The sequence below is a fragment of the Oxyura jamaicensis genome, chromosome 1, assembly GCF_011077185.1.
Source record: "Oxyura jamaicensis isolate SHBP4307 breed ruddy duck chromosome 1, BPBGC_Ojam_1.0, whole genome shotgun sequence".
NCBI classification, from domain to species: Eukaryota; Metazoa; Chordata; class Aves; order Anseriformes; family Anatidae; genus Oxyura; species Oxyura jamaicensis.
The window spans coordinates 23721602-23737425 of NC_048893.1; the positions used below are offsets into that span (position 1 = coordinate 23721602).

General features: G+C 36.7%; 1 protein-coding gene across 1 annotated transcript in view; it reads right to left on the reverse strand.

Moving 5' to 3' along the window:
- Positions 1-15824, reverse strand: part of PTPRZ1 (protein tyrosine phosphatase receptor type Z1) — a 141373-nt gene that overhangs the window by 10719 nt on the left and 114830 nt on the right. The window contains exons 11-18 of the mRNA XM_035347559.1: positions 13356-13447; positions 10015-10100; positions 7706-7726; positions 7446-7542; positions 5654-5736; positions 4756-4890; positions 3355-3489; positions 1062-1225 (exon numbers count right to left, since the gene is read on the reverse strand). Coding sequence (XP_035203450.1) covers positions 1062-1225; positions 3355-3489; positions 4756-4890; positions 5654-5736; positions 7446-7542; positions 7706-7726; positions 10015-10100; positions 13356-13447 — 813 coding nt within the window. The remainder of the gene's footprint in view (positions 1-1061; positions 1226-3354; positions 3490-4755; positions 4891-5653; positions 5737-7445; positions 7543-7705; positions 7727-10014; positions 10101-13355; positions 13448-15824) is intronic.

Below are 15824 nucleotides of genomic sequence, written 5' to 3' on the forward strand. Positions count from 1 at the left end.
TTACCACTATTTACTTTTTAAAAACTCAATTTAACTGGTTTATAATGTACTGCTGATCTCTCAGCCCAGTGGCATAGATCTCAGACTTGGTATTTTGGGGAAACTTATTTCGAACTCTTCAAGAACAGACAGATGCAGATAGCAGCAGAACAACCAAAATGTAGAATTTTCATTTTCCAAGCTAAAAACAGATTTCAGTCATATTAGATCATCCCAAAAATAATAAAAAAAAATCTTCATTTGCAGTATTTGTGAGGCGACTTTACCTGTTGGCTTCCTCAGAGTCAGCTCCAGAAGGACAGAATTCATGAGGAGGTTCTCTTTCCAAATGTTCCATCAAAGGTGAGGTACTACAGTGGAAAACCAGAACCTGCTTATATATTTTACAATAACCTGGTCCTCCACGGGCATTGTGAAGTCATTCCAGGCCCTACAAAGCCCTTTTTAACCAATTTTCCCTGGGCTGCCCGGTTTCAGTGAGCACTGACAGAACACCTGCCTGCACACATGCAGACCTTACACCGCTCCCCAGAGTGCTCCTCCATTGCAAACAGCTGCTAGAGCGCAGAGTAATGTTAAAAACAGAAGAGGTGTAGTTCAGCCAGGAATAGAGTGAGTCTTCTTTTGTGCACAGAGCTCCTCTTAGGGTTACAGAGTATCCCTGCACCAAAGAAAGCACCAGCCAAAAATATCCTATTGATATATTTGCAGAAAGGAAACAATTACGGCTACACATATATCTGGGAAGCTCATAGCAATCAAAACAGCAGTAGAGATATGTACAAAAAAGTTAAAAGGAAAGCATTTTTGCAAAAAAAGAGAACATAGTGCAGAGCAGCAGCATCTTGTTTATAGCCATTATGGAGGCTTATAGAAATTGCATAGAGAGTTGATTAGTTGGTCTTACCAAGGACAGAAATACCAGATAAGAAATTAATCTTCTTCCAACAGGAATTGTTAAACATGAGAGTGAAGTTTTGCTTAACCCACCACTGAATTTTTTTGTTATTTTTTTCTGCAAAACAAAAGTGGAGTGAACCTTATGGTGGTAAAAAGCACACCTGCAATGAACCACAACAGGCCCGACAGCATGGCGCTTGGCATGCGATGCCTTCCGCACGAAGGTGAGCACGGGCAGCGTGTACTCAGGAACACCCATATCAGGCCACTGGGTATAATGGTACTGAGTTACTACACGTCCACTAGACCTCCCTTTCTGGGAACCCTGCAACAGAAAAATAATTCCATATAGAAGCAGCCCACATTTTTAAGGTGACTCTTCACAGTTTTACTTATGTACCTGGTATTTCAAGAATTAGTACTCTCCCTATTTAATTAACAAGTGCACCAGAGTACTACCTAGCTCTGAATATTCCAGTGTTCAAATAGAATAGGAAGGACCAGTGTTTCTGTCCCATCAACCTGTACACTGAATGGAAAAATGACCTGGCACTTACTGTCCCTTAGAAAGACAAAGTGAAAGGCTGAGAGCATTGGAGGTATAACAATTTACAGCTGTTCTCTAAATTCAACAAATATCTCTGCCACTCTTCTCCTCTGCTGGCTGGACGGAATGGGTAGGATTAATACCACACAGCTTTAGTAATGCACAAATGAAGTAGCCTGTTCTAGGCTTCTTTTCTAAGCCCCTTCCCTCAGTGGCAACTGAGAGACAGACATACCTTCAGAGAGCTGGTCACCTTATTCAAAGAGAGGTTCTTAAAATAGGTGGGATAAATTACTTGATAGTAGGTGCTGTACTTTATCCATTAATTGTACAGGGAGGCTGAGAGACTAGATAAATCTATGACTTAGGTGGCTGAAATAAAATAATCTTTAAGAATCCCCCTCAAAGTAGCCAGCCCCTTTTGTAGCCACTTACTTTCCCCCAAATTATGCTTCCAGAATGCCATTGCAGAACATGCTGGTACTGATTTCCTTAAGAAAATATTTGGATTCACCTGTTTTGTAGAGGAGTAAAAATACCTTCCTTAAAAAGGAAAGTTGGCAGCTGAGGTAGATGATTTAATTCTTCCCGTATTTTCTACTAGCTGGTCTCATTCTGAAAATCTGTCCTCCTTCTCACCGGGTCCACATCAGCCCTCCTGTCTAATCACATCCTCTTCCCCAACGGTTCTACACCACACCAGTGGTGAGATACTGTAGGCCAGTATCTCACAGAATCACAGAATTGTTAAGGTTGGAAGAGACCCCTGGAGGCCATCAAACATCCCTCCTGAAGTGGGACCACCTAGAGGAGGTTGCTCAGGGCCATGTTCAGATGGCTTTTTAAGATCTCCAAGGAGGGAAACTCCTCAACTCTTCCAGTGCTTGGTCACCTACATAGTAAATAAGATTTCCTTATATTTACTGGAACCTCTCATGTCCATTGCCTCTTGCCCTGTCCTTGGGCACCACTGCCCAAGGGCACTGTCCTTGGGCACCACTGCCCAGAGCCTGGCTCTGTCTTCTTTGCACTCTCCCTCAGGTATTTATACACATTGATGAGATTCCACCCTGAGCATTCTCTTCTCCAGGCTGAACAGTCCAAACTCTCTCAGCCTCTCCTCATAGGAAGGGTGCTCTAGTCCCTTGATCTTCTTGGTGGCTTTCCATAGGACTCTTTCCAGTATGTCCATGTCTCTCTTTTATTGGGTGGCCCAGAGCTGTATATGGTACTCCAAGTGCACCCTCAGCAATGCTGAGTAGAGGGGAAGGGTCACTTCCCTCGACCTGCTGACACTTTGCCTAACAGAGCCCAGGATACCACTGGCCTTCTTATCAGCAAGGGCACACTGCTGACTCATGTTCAACTTCATGTTTAGCAGGACTCCCGTGCCCTTTTCTTTTGAGCTGCTTTCCAGCTGGGTGGCCCCAGCATGTATTGGAGCCTGGAGTTATTCCTCCTCAGGTGCAGGACTTCACAATTCTGCTTGTCGAACTTTATGAGATTTTTGTCACTTCACCTTTCCAGTCTGTCAAAGTCCCTCTGGATGGCTTCACAACCCTTTGTTGAGTCAGGCACTCCCTTCAGTTTTATGTCATCTGTGAATTTACTGAAAGTGCACTCGATCCCATCATCAAGATTGTTAATGAAGTTGTTAAACAGGACTGCACCCAGTATTGACCCCTGGGGTATTTTATTTGTTACTGGCCTCCAACTAGACTTTGCACAACCTCAGCTAGTTAATCTCATCAACTCTGAAGCATTTTGATGAGCTTATGGCTGGCTGAGGCCTATAGCATTCAGCGTTATCTATACAATAGAGAGCTGCCAACGACTGCCTTAAAAATATCCCAAGAAAATTTTACTACTTCTTTTTGCCCAAACTGTGTTTTCAGGATATCACAAACCTTTTTGATCTTGGTGTTTCTAAGAGTAAAATTCCTCACAGTGTAATAGGCAAGTACATGTACACTCTTCTGAGTAACCAAGAAGTTCCCATATTCTTCACTACCTTCGGCAGGCCAGTACTGGTCACATTTTCTCTGTTAGAAAATAAAGGAGAAAGAAAGAGAGAAAGGAAAAATGTCAAATTATCAAGCTGTAACATTTGATTTTATGAGCACAGTCAAGCACAAAACATGCAGAGACTCCCAATATGCCTTGTTTATAATAGACATGATGCTCACAAGAGAATAAACAATGCATATTGTCCTGTAGGGAGATGACTATGCAAATACGTACCTTATTTGGAATACTCCAAAAACAAAAACAAAAACAAAAAAACAGAGAGGCTTAAATCATACTATCAGAGCTTAAAGTACTCTAATAATGTGTTCTGTAGGCACTCTAAAATCTAAAGACAGAATCAGATAATGTACAGGAATTACAGGAATACGTTCAAGTCAGTAGAGTCATATGTGGCTTTTGGCTGGTTCATAGCATGGATAGAGTATATTTGTTCCTGATCAGGGAAGATAAGAATGAGTTTGTCTGCAGCCAGAACGATACAGAGCTCTGGAACGATGTCTAGCCCTTTGGTAGGGCAGTCATACGGCCTCTTCCAGGAGTATTAGAAGATATGTATTTTTACTGTGCTGTTGTTTACAAAGTGGTGATACATCCAGGGTGGCCCTTGTTTACATCTGCTGTCTGTATCATTTAATAATGCTTAGCTGGTTATATGACAAAGCTTGCATGCATTTTAGGCATTGCTGCCAATATGTGGCAGGGGTGATGCAATGTCTCTTCATTTCACTCAGGTGTACCTGCCTGCTCCCATCATATAACCAGAGAAACACACATCCTCTGACCTCATGTTGTCTCACTGGACAAATGTGTACCTGGTCCTGTGATAAGAGAGGAACTGTGGGTCCCATGGGACAGTGACAGGAAGTAGCCACTCAGTGTCCAGAAAAATTCACCTGAGCTATAGCCTTCTCCTTTCCAGGGCCACCCCTGGGAAAGAGAACTACAGAGTGGACTGTTAGCAGAGTGTGTTCCAAGGCCCACAACCAGTTCACTCCTGAATACAGAGAAGAAGTCTTTTTTCAGTAGAAGACATTTTTTTGTAGTTATAACATTATTCTATTTTAATGACTTCAGTTGTTGACAATTGTGTTTAAATGTTTTCTTTAGTGTCATAATACAAATATTTATACATCTATAGCCAAGCCTAATACAAGCAACTACTACGAACTGTTGCTTTTTGCTCAAAATAATCTAAAACATTCTTGAAAGAGAGAAAGGTGCCTGCTAGAGGTAGATCTATCAACATCAGAGAGAGAAATAGGAAACAAAGGTACTCATACCCTTCCTTTCTCAACGAGATTAGTTATCATCACAATAACTTCTACGTTATGTTCCCATATCATTCTCCAGAAATCTTCTGCTGTTGATTTTAGTGGCCCTTGAGCTGCAATGTAGGCTTTTGGCTTGTTGTAGCCCTAAATTAAAATATAACAAATGACACTTATCAAATCAGAGACCACGAGAAAAAAGGAGGTTGGGAGGAGTACATAAAATTTTACGTATCTATTTTTAAAGAATCTCAAAAGCATTTAAGTAGTTTTGAATTTATAACTATCCAAATCACAGAAAGCCTGTGGTACCAGATGATATGTGAATGGAACTGTTATGTCAATGTTTATCATTCCAACAAATGGGATATATATTCAAATGCCTGTGTTCTGGCAGAATGTTGACATGATAGTGATTATGAGACATCTGTTATGATAGTGGTTTAAGAAATGAATCAAGATCATTCACATGTAAATTACTGGGTAACGAAAAATGAATAAATGGTACTTCGGCGAGGCCCACAGCCAACTGGCATCTTCCTCTCATGAGATTATTTCATACAGAAGAATTAGCCACTTACCAAAAATGTATAAAAGAATTAACATTCAGATGTGAAATGCTTCTGAAATGACTCAGATGTGACAGAACATTTTTTTAGTTTCATAAAGCTCTTCACTAAGCTGAAGGTGCTACAGTATCAAGATGGATTTGAGAAACAATTGTGGTTTTACCTGCATTTTAAGTTTGTACATTTAACATTAAAGGCTTTTTTTTTTTTTTTTAAGTGATATTATGATGCCTTTTTTTTTTTTTTTTAAATTGTCTATTCACCTCCACACACCACTATGTACAGAAAAGGCTGACAGATGAATGGGCTGGCAGATAGAAAAAGTAGAAAAAGGCACTTACATCAACATAGTTGGCATTAATGTAATCAGTCAGTTTTCCATCCTTTTCTGAAAGCTGTGCTAGTTTAACCCTAGTATGATCATCTGTAGTAAGACAAGGGAGAAAATAAGCATAGTTTCCTCCAAGAATCATAATATTTCTATAAGAATTCTTTAGATTTATGTAAGAAATTCAGAAATTGATTTTTTCAATACATACGAGTAATACAGGGACAATCATATATGCAAAGTCCTTGTGCTTAGATATGAATCAGATACTAAATTCTAGTTCACAAAAAAATAAATTAATGAATCCAAGGATTCAGATATTCAGAAATATATTTCAGAAGTAAATTACAATATCTTTTAAAAGCAAGCATGAAGTATGATCAACTTTCCCTAGAAAAAGTCATGGTCTTTTTCAAGTCCTTGGAAGCTGAACATTGTGCAACTGATTAAAACCTGAGGCCCTTGTGAAAAACAGTCCTATTAGAAATGAATGAAAAGCATGATAGCGTAAAGTGGCATTGTCATAATTTTTCAGTATAATATAGTGGGAAAAAAATCAGGTATCCAATAATGTGTATTGTGTATCCACTGTACAGGGATATTGAAGGGCATGTCTGCACAGCATCCTGGCTGCCCTGAGATGTCCCAAACAATTTAGGCACTGGTTTTTAGGCACATTCATTCCAAATTAAAGACAGCAGAGTCTGGAGCCTAGGGAGTAATGGGAGCTTGGAGAGCTGGTCAGCTGAAGAGCCTCAGGTCTAGTAATCCAGACTGCAAGTGGCTACCTCAAGGTCAGCTGAAGCTTTCTTTAGCCTCCATTGGTTATATGGACTAGAGACTTGATTCAGTTCCACATGACAATCCTAGTTACTTGAGCTAAGAGTTACTTGTTACTAAGCTGCTTGAGTGCTGCCCTGTGATAACAAAGTCCCTGGCCCTGGGTTGGCACCCTTTGTATGATCAGATATCAACATACAGAGTGGCAGATGAAAACCTGTGACTTTCCTCTAGAGGTATCTTCAGCCAGGTGGAATGGGATTTCTTGCAACTGATGTAGAGTCTACATTGCCTCTTGTCAAATGGGTTGTTTCTGTCTCCTTTTCTATAGAGCTCTAGCACCACCAAATGCTGAATATATATTTAATTTAGAGCTTTTTGTTATCAGAACAAAGTTGAAATATTATAGAGAATTAAGAAAAACATATTAAACCACCAAAAGAGCCTAGAGGCAATGGTTTCAAAGAGAGATTAATCAAACTGAATAGATGCATTTCAGAGAATACAAGTCTGTCATAGTGAAGCAAAGCAATGGGAAGACGCCTTGGCTAATGAAACTGATCTACTACATTGTGGCTGGGAACAATATAAAATAAAACCAGTATATTTATATTTATATATGTCAGTAAATACATCCAGGGATTGTGAAGCTCCAGGAGAGGATATATTATCCTTATTCCAGATCAAATGTGCATTAATTTTGGCAATCAAAAGTTAACTCCTTTGGCTTTATAATGGTATTACAGTGAAATCTCCCAACTCCCTTTGGGTCATCACAGAAGAAACAAATATGTCTTGCTAACAAGTGCTCGGCACAGCAGCAGGATGTCAGAGGACTAACTTGAAGAGAAGTGTAATATCACACTATTCCTCTCCAGGCATTTTGCTGAACAGTATCCAGAGCTTTCAGTATAGACGGCTTTTTTGATTGTTTGTTTGTTTGGTCTTCCTCTAGAAACTGATATAAGCCTATACTTGTTTATAATTGTTTCTTAAACAAAACATCAAGTAATGCATTTACTTACAAGCAACAATGTTTATATATCGATTCTTATTCTTGTTGTCAGGATGATTAGAGCTGTCTGATGTAATACCTAGATCTACAGTACAGCTCTGGATTTCCTGAAAAAAATGTGCATCATACTTTAATAAGCATTAAGGTATATAAAATTTCTTAAAATACAGTAAGTCAGCAAGAAAAAACACATAACCTTATACCCAGTTATCTATGATACTTTACAACTACTTCATTGCTAGAAAAAAATGCAGTGAAATAATTCCTTACCTGATAAAACTCTTTCAGTGTCTAATGAGGGAATGGATGCAAAAAAAAGTAAAAAAAATCAAATTCCACAGCACAGAACAAATGGATAAAAGAGTTTATATAAATTACAATTACTATATGGAAGACAATTATGGTCATGCAATATATATATCTCCATACTAGCAACAAAGTTTAATAGTTGGATGTAACTCTTAAAAGACACAAGAAGCAATTTTTCTGTTAAAATATTGGCATCTGTTTTCCTATCTTTAGATTTAACATTAGACCTTATGCCTGTGAAAGCTTACATATATGAGCAACATCTCTGACTTTATATCTATGTATTTAACTGTTCATAGGATTTCTTATTGGTCCTTATAACTGCATTAGTTTCTCTGTTGAACCCTTTTGCTCTCTTTGCATTCAGTTGTGAAGCCTCCCCTGGAACATGGCAGCATGCCACTCAGAAAACTTCATGGGATGGCAGTACAACCCTCTGTCTGACAGTGGTTTCTCAATTAATCCAATCTTTTTATGAAGATTGCCTGCAGGATACAGGCTTGAGAAGATAGGCACAAAATTATTATTTATTATTATTATTCTTTGATTATGTTAACTGACAGGAAACTCAAGCATTTATAAGGCCAACATTGGAAATGAGTTGTTATGACTAAAAGTACTATAATATTACCCAACAATTTATTGCATTTATTTCAATATAGCAATTAATAGCATTTATTATAGCATTTATTTCAATATTAATCATCTTCACCTTCAGCTATTTAAATATATATATGAAGAGTGGTTACCAGTCTGAAAATTATATTTTAAATATGAGTTGTTTTATAGTAACATATCTAAAAAACTCAATCACCCCTCATCTCCAAATGTATGCTGACTGCAATGTCTAGATTTAAATTCTGTTGTTTTTTTTTCTGTGTTCTTTATCAGTAGAGAAAAGGTCAGGACACTAATTCTGGGGTAGTTGGTAATCTAAAACGGATATCCAAGAAATGATGATACTGAGTTTTTTGTTCTAGTTAAAGCAAGAACAAAAAAAATTTAGACGGCGTATGCTCAATGAGGAACTTGGTATTTGGTATGACCTATGAGGTATTTGGTCTTTGGATCACAGCAGTAATTTAGGAAAAGAAGACGAACAATGTGGTTTCTTCATTGGTTTTCTCACTAGCACTAATGGATGTTGTTACCATTTCATTTACATGCAGTCTTTCAACATTTGCTTTTATTAACAGCTGGTCTATGTAGAGCCCATTTCTGTCAGTGCGTATTCACGTGCTTAATGTAACATATAAACATGCACTGGACATTCACAAATATTTACAAACTCAGTCCCACATTTGGATGGATATTCTGAATGTCTAATGAATTAGAGAAGAATAATTTATGAATAAAGTTAGGTGAACCACATAGAATTTTTGGTCTATTGGGTAACAACACATCAGATGGGGAAACAGAAGCAAAACCCAAAGATGCAAAACTATGAATTTCTTTAATTTCAATATTGTTTTTGCAGCAGGAATATTAAAATAGTTTTAAATTACTAGAGATCAATTAAAAAATGCTTCCATCACAACTCTGATTTATTAGAGAATGCTTGTCAAGAGCTTTAATAGCACAGCTTTAATTACAGGTTATAATGGTTTATTGATAAGCGATTTAAATTAGAACTTATCTATCTTTAAATTGCTTGTAATGCATATGAATGTGAAAAACAATGAAGTTATGCATGAATTAATTACATATGGTGATAGTAACACTATATGATGACAATATGTTTCAAAGTTTTGAAATACATTACACAAACCATATATTGTATGAAAGTAATTGCAAAGCTTTCACTACCACATAGGAAGACTCTATATTAGCTCCCCTGTTAATCAGGAGTCTTGTCATGTGTACTCATTATTACTTTCGTATTTTTTTCTTTGTAAATGGAACAAGCAAATATAGCTTCTGCAAAATTCAATTGGCATTAGTGTTGAAAAAGCTTTAAATCTACATCTATATCAATTAAACCATATTGATTGCATTATTTTTGCACAGATTATTCACATAACTATTCAGTGTTATATCACAGCAATGAACATCCCTGTCTGCATCCCAGTCCTGCTAGCTTTTGTAAATCTCCCTGGCCTGTAGGTGTGAACAGTCATTCCTGGGCTTACAAAACTCATATTTAAATGCATTTATGAAATTGGTCCCCATGTCAGAAAAAAATCCCAGTTCTTTTTTTTTTTTTTTTTTTTCTTCACTTTAACTTAACATTATCTTTATGTGCTAAGAAAGATGACGTCATAGAGCCATACCTCAAATTCTTCAGAAAAACCATTACTTGCATGTAAATCTGCAACATGTTTTGGAAAATGCTTTATTGGAATTGCTCCAACATCATCTTAGGGGTGGGAAAAAACAAAAAATAAATTTATGAAGAATAAAAAGCCAGAGTAACATATAAAGAAGTTCATATGTAGGCAATCCACACAACATCCTGAAATAATTTTTTTGGCATGAACTTTGGATATACAGCTTCCCATAAAAATAAAAACACTGTTAACATTTCTAAAACCATTCTCAAACACTTATACATTTCTAAATGGCTGTTCTGAGGGAAGACAGGGAAAACGCTCAGCTAGGTCTTACTCTGTCTTCAAGCTCACAAAATAAAGGTGCTGATTCTGCAAATGCTGAGCTTGCCTGCAGAGCTCTCAGTTGACTCGACTGAAAAGTCAAGGGGAACTGGCAGGTTTAGCAGTTTGTTAAAAGATGTTCAAATGGAGAGGGTAGGACCAGAATTCTGAATAATACTTGTAAAGAAAGAACAATCAGGCAGAGGAGTCTGGATGCCTTATGTTGATCAGTGTTGCACTGGGACTCTGATACAGTACATGGACTAGCCACATTGTCCCTAACCTACTAAATTAATGCAGCATTATGTGAGTAGCATAATTTTAACTGATTTGTTACACCTTTGCAATAGCATCCAAAGGAAACAACAACTAATTTAATTTTTTTACTGCATAGGTGAGTTTTTCCAGCAGGAATTTTCCCCCATTCTACCCATGAATCGACGATTATCCACTGATATAATTTCATGTCTGATCCTGGAGTATTGACTTCAAACTCTTACATCAGGCTTCATACTTCAAATTATAAGTGAAAGATTTAAGATTTTCTGAATACCCACAAAGGAAACATCTAAATTTTCAACCAACAAATGTGACTTATGTTACTCATGGGTCCAAATACTGAGTCTGAATTTTTCATCAGATGTTTATGTTTCAGTACATCTCCTTCTTTCTTCATACAAATACAGAAAAACACTCATGTAGAACATTCATTAGGGATCATGTTTAAAACCTTTGGGATCTTTAATCTATTATTTCCTGCAAATATGCTAGGTAAACAGAGTCATCTGTTCTGTTAATTGCCTGTTAAAGGACAACATTATTTTAGCTAGTTTTGGCTCTGAAGAATACCAATTTTGTTTATTTATTTATTTACTGGAACATCTTTCATGGATTAAAAATATGTTTATATCACAAGTCCAGCACTGTTTTATATGAGAAAGAAACATCAAAAACATTGATTGAAGACTTCATATTTACATCAACAGATGTTCAGCAGTTGGGCTACCTAATAATTTTAGCTTTCGGTTACCAAGAATTTGTTGATTTGTATTGAGATCCATCTGGTCTTCTACTTACGTGAATGAATCTGCATACAAAAAGTGAATTTATCCAGTCAAGCCTAAGAGAAGCTGAACAAATTTGTAACACTATCTTCACATTTCAGAGATGAAACCTGGCATAAAGTGTTTATTCTAATCATATGCAAACACAAAACCAGAAGGGAAGGTGGATGACCCTAAGAGTGAGGACAGAAAGGGAGAAAGATATCTCATGTTTGATGTTATTATTATCTTATTTCCTGGCCAGTGTTAATATCCTAATTCAATAAATTCTGACTTCAGGAGTATATTTTGTTTCTGGATAGTAGGTGTCCCTTGAAGCTAAATGAATGTTGATATCAGCTCCTAATATTACTCTTTTACTAATTTGTGCTTAATAGATCTTTGAATTATACTGTGAAGTGCCAAAGCATTTTTTCTGAATAACTGCAGATCTCCAATTTTTGCCAATGAAACTCCACAAAAGGAAAACTTAATATAAAACAAGATCTGTGGAGTGTGCTTTTAGACATAGTTATAACCAATAAGTTTAGCAGTTACAAAATGCTCTTCCTGGTCTATGTTCTTTTCCAATATTATATGACAGTCTCAATTGTAAAATTACATTACTGAGACACGTGTGATAGAAGACACAAAACCTTCTCAGTTGACATCTGTTGTACACAAAATAAAGAAAAAAAAAACAGTGCTGGAGTTTTCTCCATATAATATTTTATGTATCGGTTAGTCACTTAAAAAAACACTTTTCTCTTTAATATTTATCAGTATTTCAGAAGTAAAATGTCCAGCATCAAAATACATATTTTAAGCACTCAAATAACTGTAAGTGAAATTCTGTCTTATGACAATGGAAAACACTATTTCCCTGAGGTGAGCTGGTCAGGAAAAATTGCAAGAAAATTATACAGTTGTACTGCAATACAGTTAATGATAGAGAATAAGAGCTGAAATTTCCTGTAATGATTGCCACTTGACATTCATATATAATGACATGTTTTCTGAAATCAAACTACATGCCTGCCTATTAACCATTTAGAAAAAAAGGTTATCTGTCTCCTAACAATAGTAATCAATGCAAGAGGCATTTAAAGATGCCTACAATTCAGTGACAACAGAGCCTAATGTCTGGGGTTTATTTAATTAAATGTGTTTACTAGTTATCTATACAAGGGCTGATTCTCCTTCCCTTGCTCATTCTGAGGGTAACCATTCCCCTGTGTAACTGCAAAATTTGCAAAAGCATTCTTTTTGGAATAAGGTATCTTTTTCTCATTTGTGAAAATGTGACTTGGTGTCTGCTGCAGAATTAATCTATTTAACTTACTTTTTAATCTACCCAGTTTGAAAGAGCAAGGAGGGCTGCACGTGTTCCTCTGATACAGTTTGAGGAGAGAAAAAAAAATATTCTCCAAAAAACTATAGTGGATATGGAAAGAGAAAGTGCTAATTATATTCTGTATTTGTGTATCATTTTTAAGAGAGGTTCACAGAGAATTTTACTGGTAGAAAATATGCCAATAAAATATATCAATTACAGTTACCGAAAACACTGAAATTGTTAAAGAAATGCAGATAGATGAGGCATATCTGGGTCACACAGGTAAGAAATAAAGGTTGTGTTATATATAGAGGTGATCAATTAAAGGAAGACATGCAGGAGATTGTGTTGCTGTTGTAATCCTCTGCCTTGTGACAGTAAACGAGAGCTGCTTAGAGTGGCTCAAATGTGGGTGACACTGGCTAGAAGGCATAGCATCTCCCTGTGACTGCTCTGTAAGGTGAGGATATTTCTCATCAGTGCTACAGGAGAGAATACTAGTAACAATAACCTCTGCCTACACCAAGTGCACCTGTGTTCATTAGTACAAGTGGGTACAAGTGAAGAAATCATAGAGACACATACAAGGCAGCACCTTTCCACAGCTAACATTGATCCACAGGACAGTTGACAAAAAATACCTGAGACTGGGAAGACTGGAGCTGGGGGAGTAGAAATCACTCGAGGTGACGTATTATCTTCTAAATAAAAGTGAGCAGTCTGGAAACATTTCCTAGAGGAGAAGAAACATAAAGTATTGCAAACATAAAACATTGCCTAAAACCTTTTGGAATTCTGGCATCATTTAGTCAAGATACAAAATCATGGTTTTGAAAAACAGTTCTCTTGGAGCGTCAAATGTAACTGGCATATATAAAGTCCCCCAATATGCCCCAAAATATGTATACAACTTGAAGATATTTCATTAACTCAGCATAATAAGTAGTTCATGCATCTTTACCTATACAAGAGGCAGAAGATAGAGCAGACATCAGACATAGTGAAAGCTGAAAGAGGAACTCTGCATTAGGAGCTACTGTAGATGCTGTACAACAACTTCAAGTATAAATAATGCCATTGTCTTCTTTGCTTATCCAAATTTGCACACATAATTACCATTCTCTTTCATGTATTATGCTAGCCTGAAGATGGAGCAATGTATGAGATCAACTCTGGTAATTCATCGATAGATCCTACTGCAGACATGGAAATGCAGTCAGAGGCAGCATGGTTTGTAGCAGACGAAATAGAAGCTCTGGGCTACTGTGACTTTGTTAAACAATTTTTTCATAATGTTGTTGTCACAACACTGAGGGACACCTTAACCAAGGAGGACTTCCTGAAGTTGACAGACAAATGCAGGGGAATTTATGACTCCAGGAGATGCTAGCTTTGTTGAAAAACACTGAAGGATGAATACAAATGGAATCAACCTTTGCTATGACCCACAATGCTATTTGTATCTGTGCTATAATCCAGATGTGAGGATAATAAGAATAGCATCTGTTAAGAGTCCAAGCTATTCAAGGGACTGAATAAGCAACTGCTGCTGTAAGCATTGCAAAACCTCCTTAATTAAAAAATCTCCATATGATTAGACATGCTAATAACAATCTTTACTCTGGGTCACTTAATCTATTTGAAATATTATTCAATAATCATTAAATTTAAAAATAAATATATGCATCAGGGAAATATTAATCTCATTTTGTATTTACAATATTCTACTTTTTGAAAGCTTTTGGCTGGAGCTATTGTATGATCTTTTTCTATTTTCTGTACTCACTGTTATTTTAAATTCTAATTTGTCATTGTTCCTGTAAATGAGTATCACTGCACTAATAAAACTCCTCATATAATTGTTATAATCACACAGAAGTTTTGAGTCTTCTTTCAGTAATAGATAGGGAATATCTGGATGCTGTCATTCTTTCCATAACCATTCACGTAGATCATAAAGATTTTGGTAAGCTTATTTCAACTAAGACTCTGGGAAACAAGCACATGCTCATGGAATGTGCTGGGAATTTTCCATCTTTGCATACAATATAAATTCTATTAAAACACAAGAAAAAAATATAGAGCTACATAAAAAGAGAATCATGGCATGCAAAATAGTTTACATGACAATTAAATTTGGAGTCTGACTATAATCACCTAAAAGCACATTTGTGATGGCCATAGAAGGGTTTGTGATTTTCCATTACATGCCTGGAGTAAGACCACCCATTATGCACTTAGCTTTACTTAGAAATGGCTGTAGATCAAGAACATATTCAGGATGTGTTTGGGAACACATTTCTAATTTTTAAACAGGCTCTTACATTTGCACCCCATGGAGCTAGTGGCTGCTGAAGTGAGAGAGGCTCTTAATGCTAGCATAGTACTCGAGTCAGTCTCAGACCTGTGTGTAAAATGACCGTGGGAGGCAGGAATATCAAAGTACTTCAAGTCACTAAACACTTTTGAAAATCTGGTACTGTCTGCTGGGCACTGAGAATGTTGGTGTTCTATGTTTATTAAAAATAGCATCAACCAACCAAACATGCCAACCAGCTAAAGGACTAAAACCAAAAAAATGTCCTCCCCCTTATGCTTACAGCTTATGAACAATGATCATACATGAACTTTATGGAATAATGCGGAAGAGATTTGGCATCTCTTTGCCTGAGAAATGATTGAACTGAACAGAATTTAATTGGTGTAATGGTTTTCACATCTAAAGCAGTGATTAAAATCTCCTCATAATATGCTATCCATTCACTATCCCTCACCGAGCCACTGTATCTTTAATCTTTAACAAGTTAATTGTGGCTGAAAATAAATTAAACCCTTAGCACATTTGGGAGACAAATTCATAGCAGTTGACTTAACCTGCAATAAGACTCATAAATAGGCTCTCCATCTGCTTCTGCATCAGCAGTGAAAGCCTTCATGACTAAACCTAATGTTAATAACCATGTCTTGTTAATTATTACTTGTTGTTAATGAAAAAAGTGATGACTATTTCAAACTTCCAGACAAAGGTCCCATCACTCAATGCTAACCTGATTATTTAATTTACACCTTTCATCACAGCATTTAGATCTTCAACCTAAAACTGTAATTTG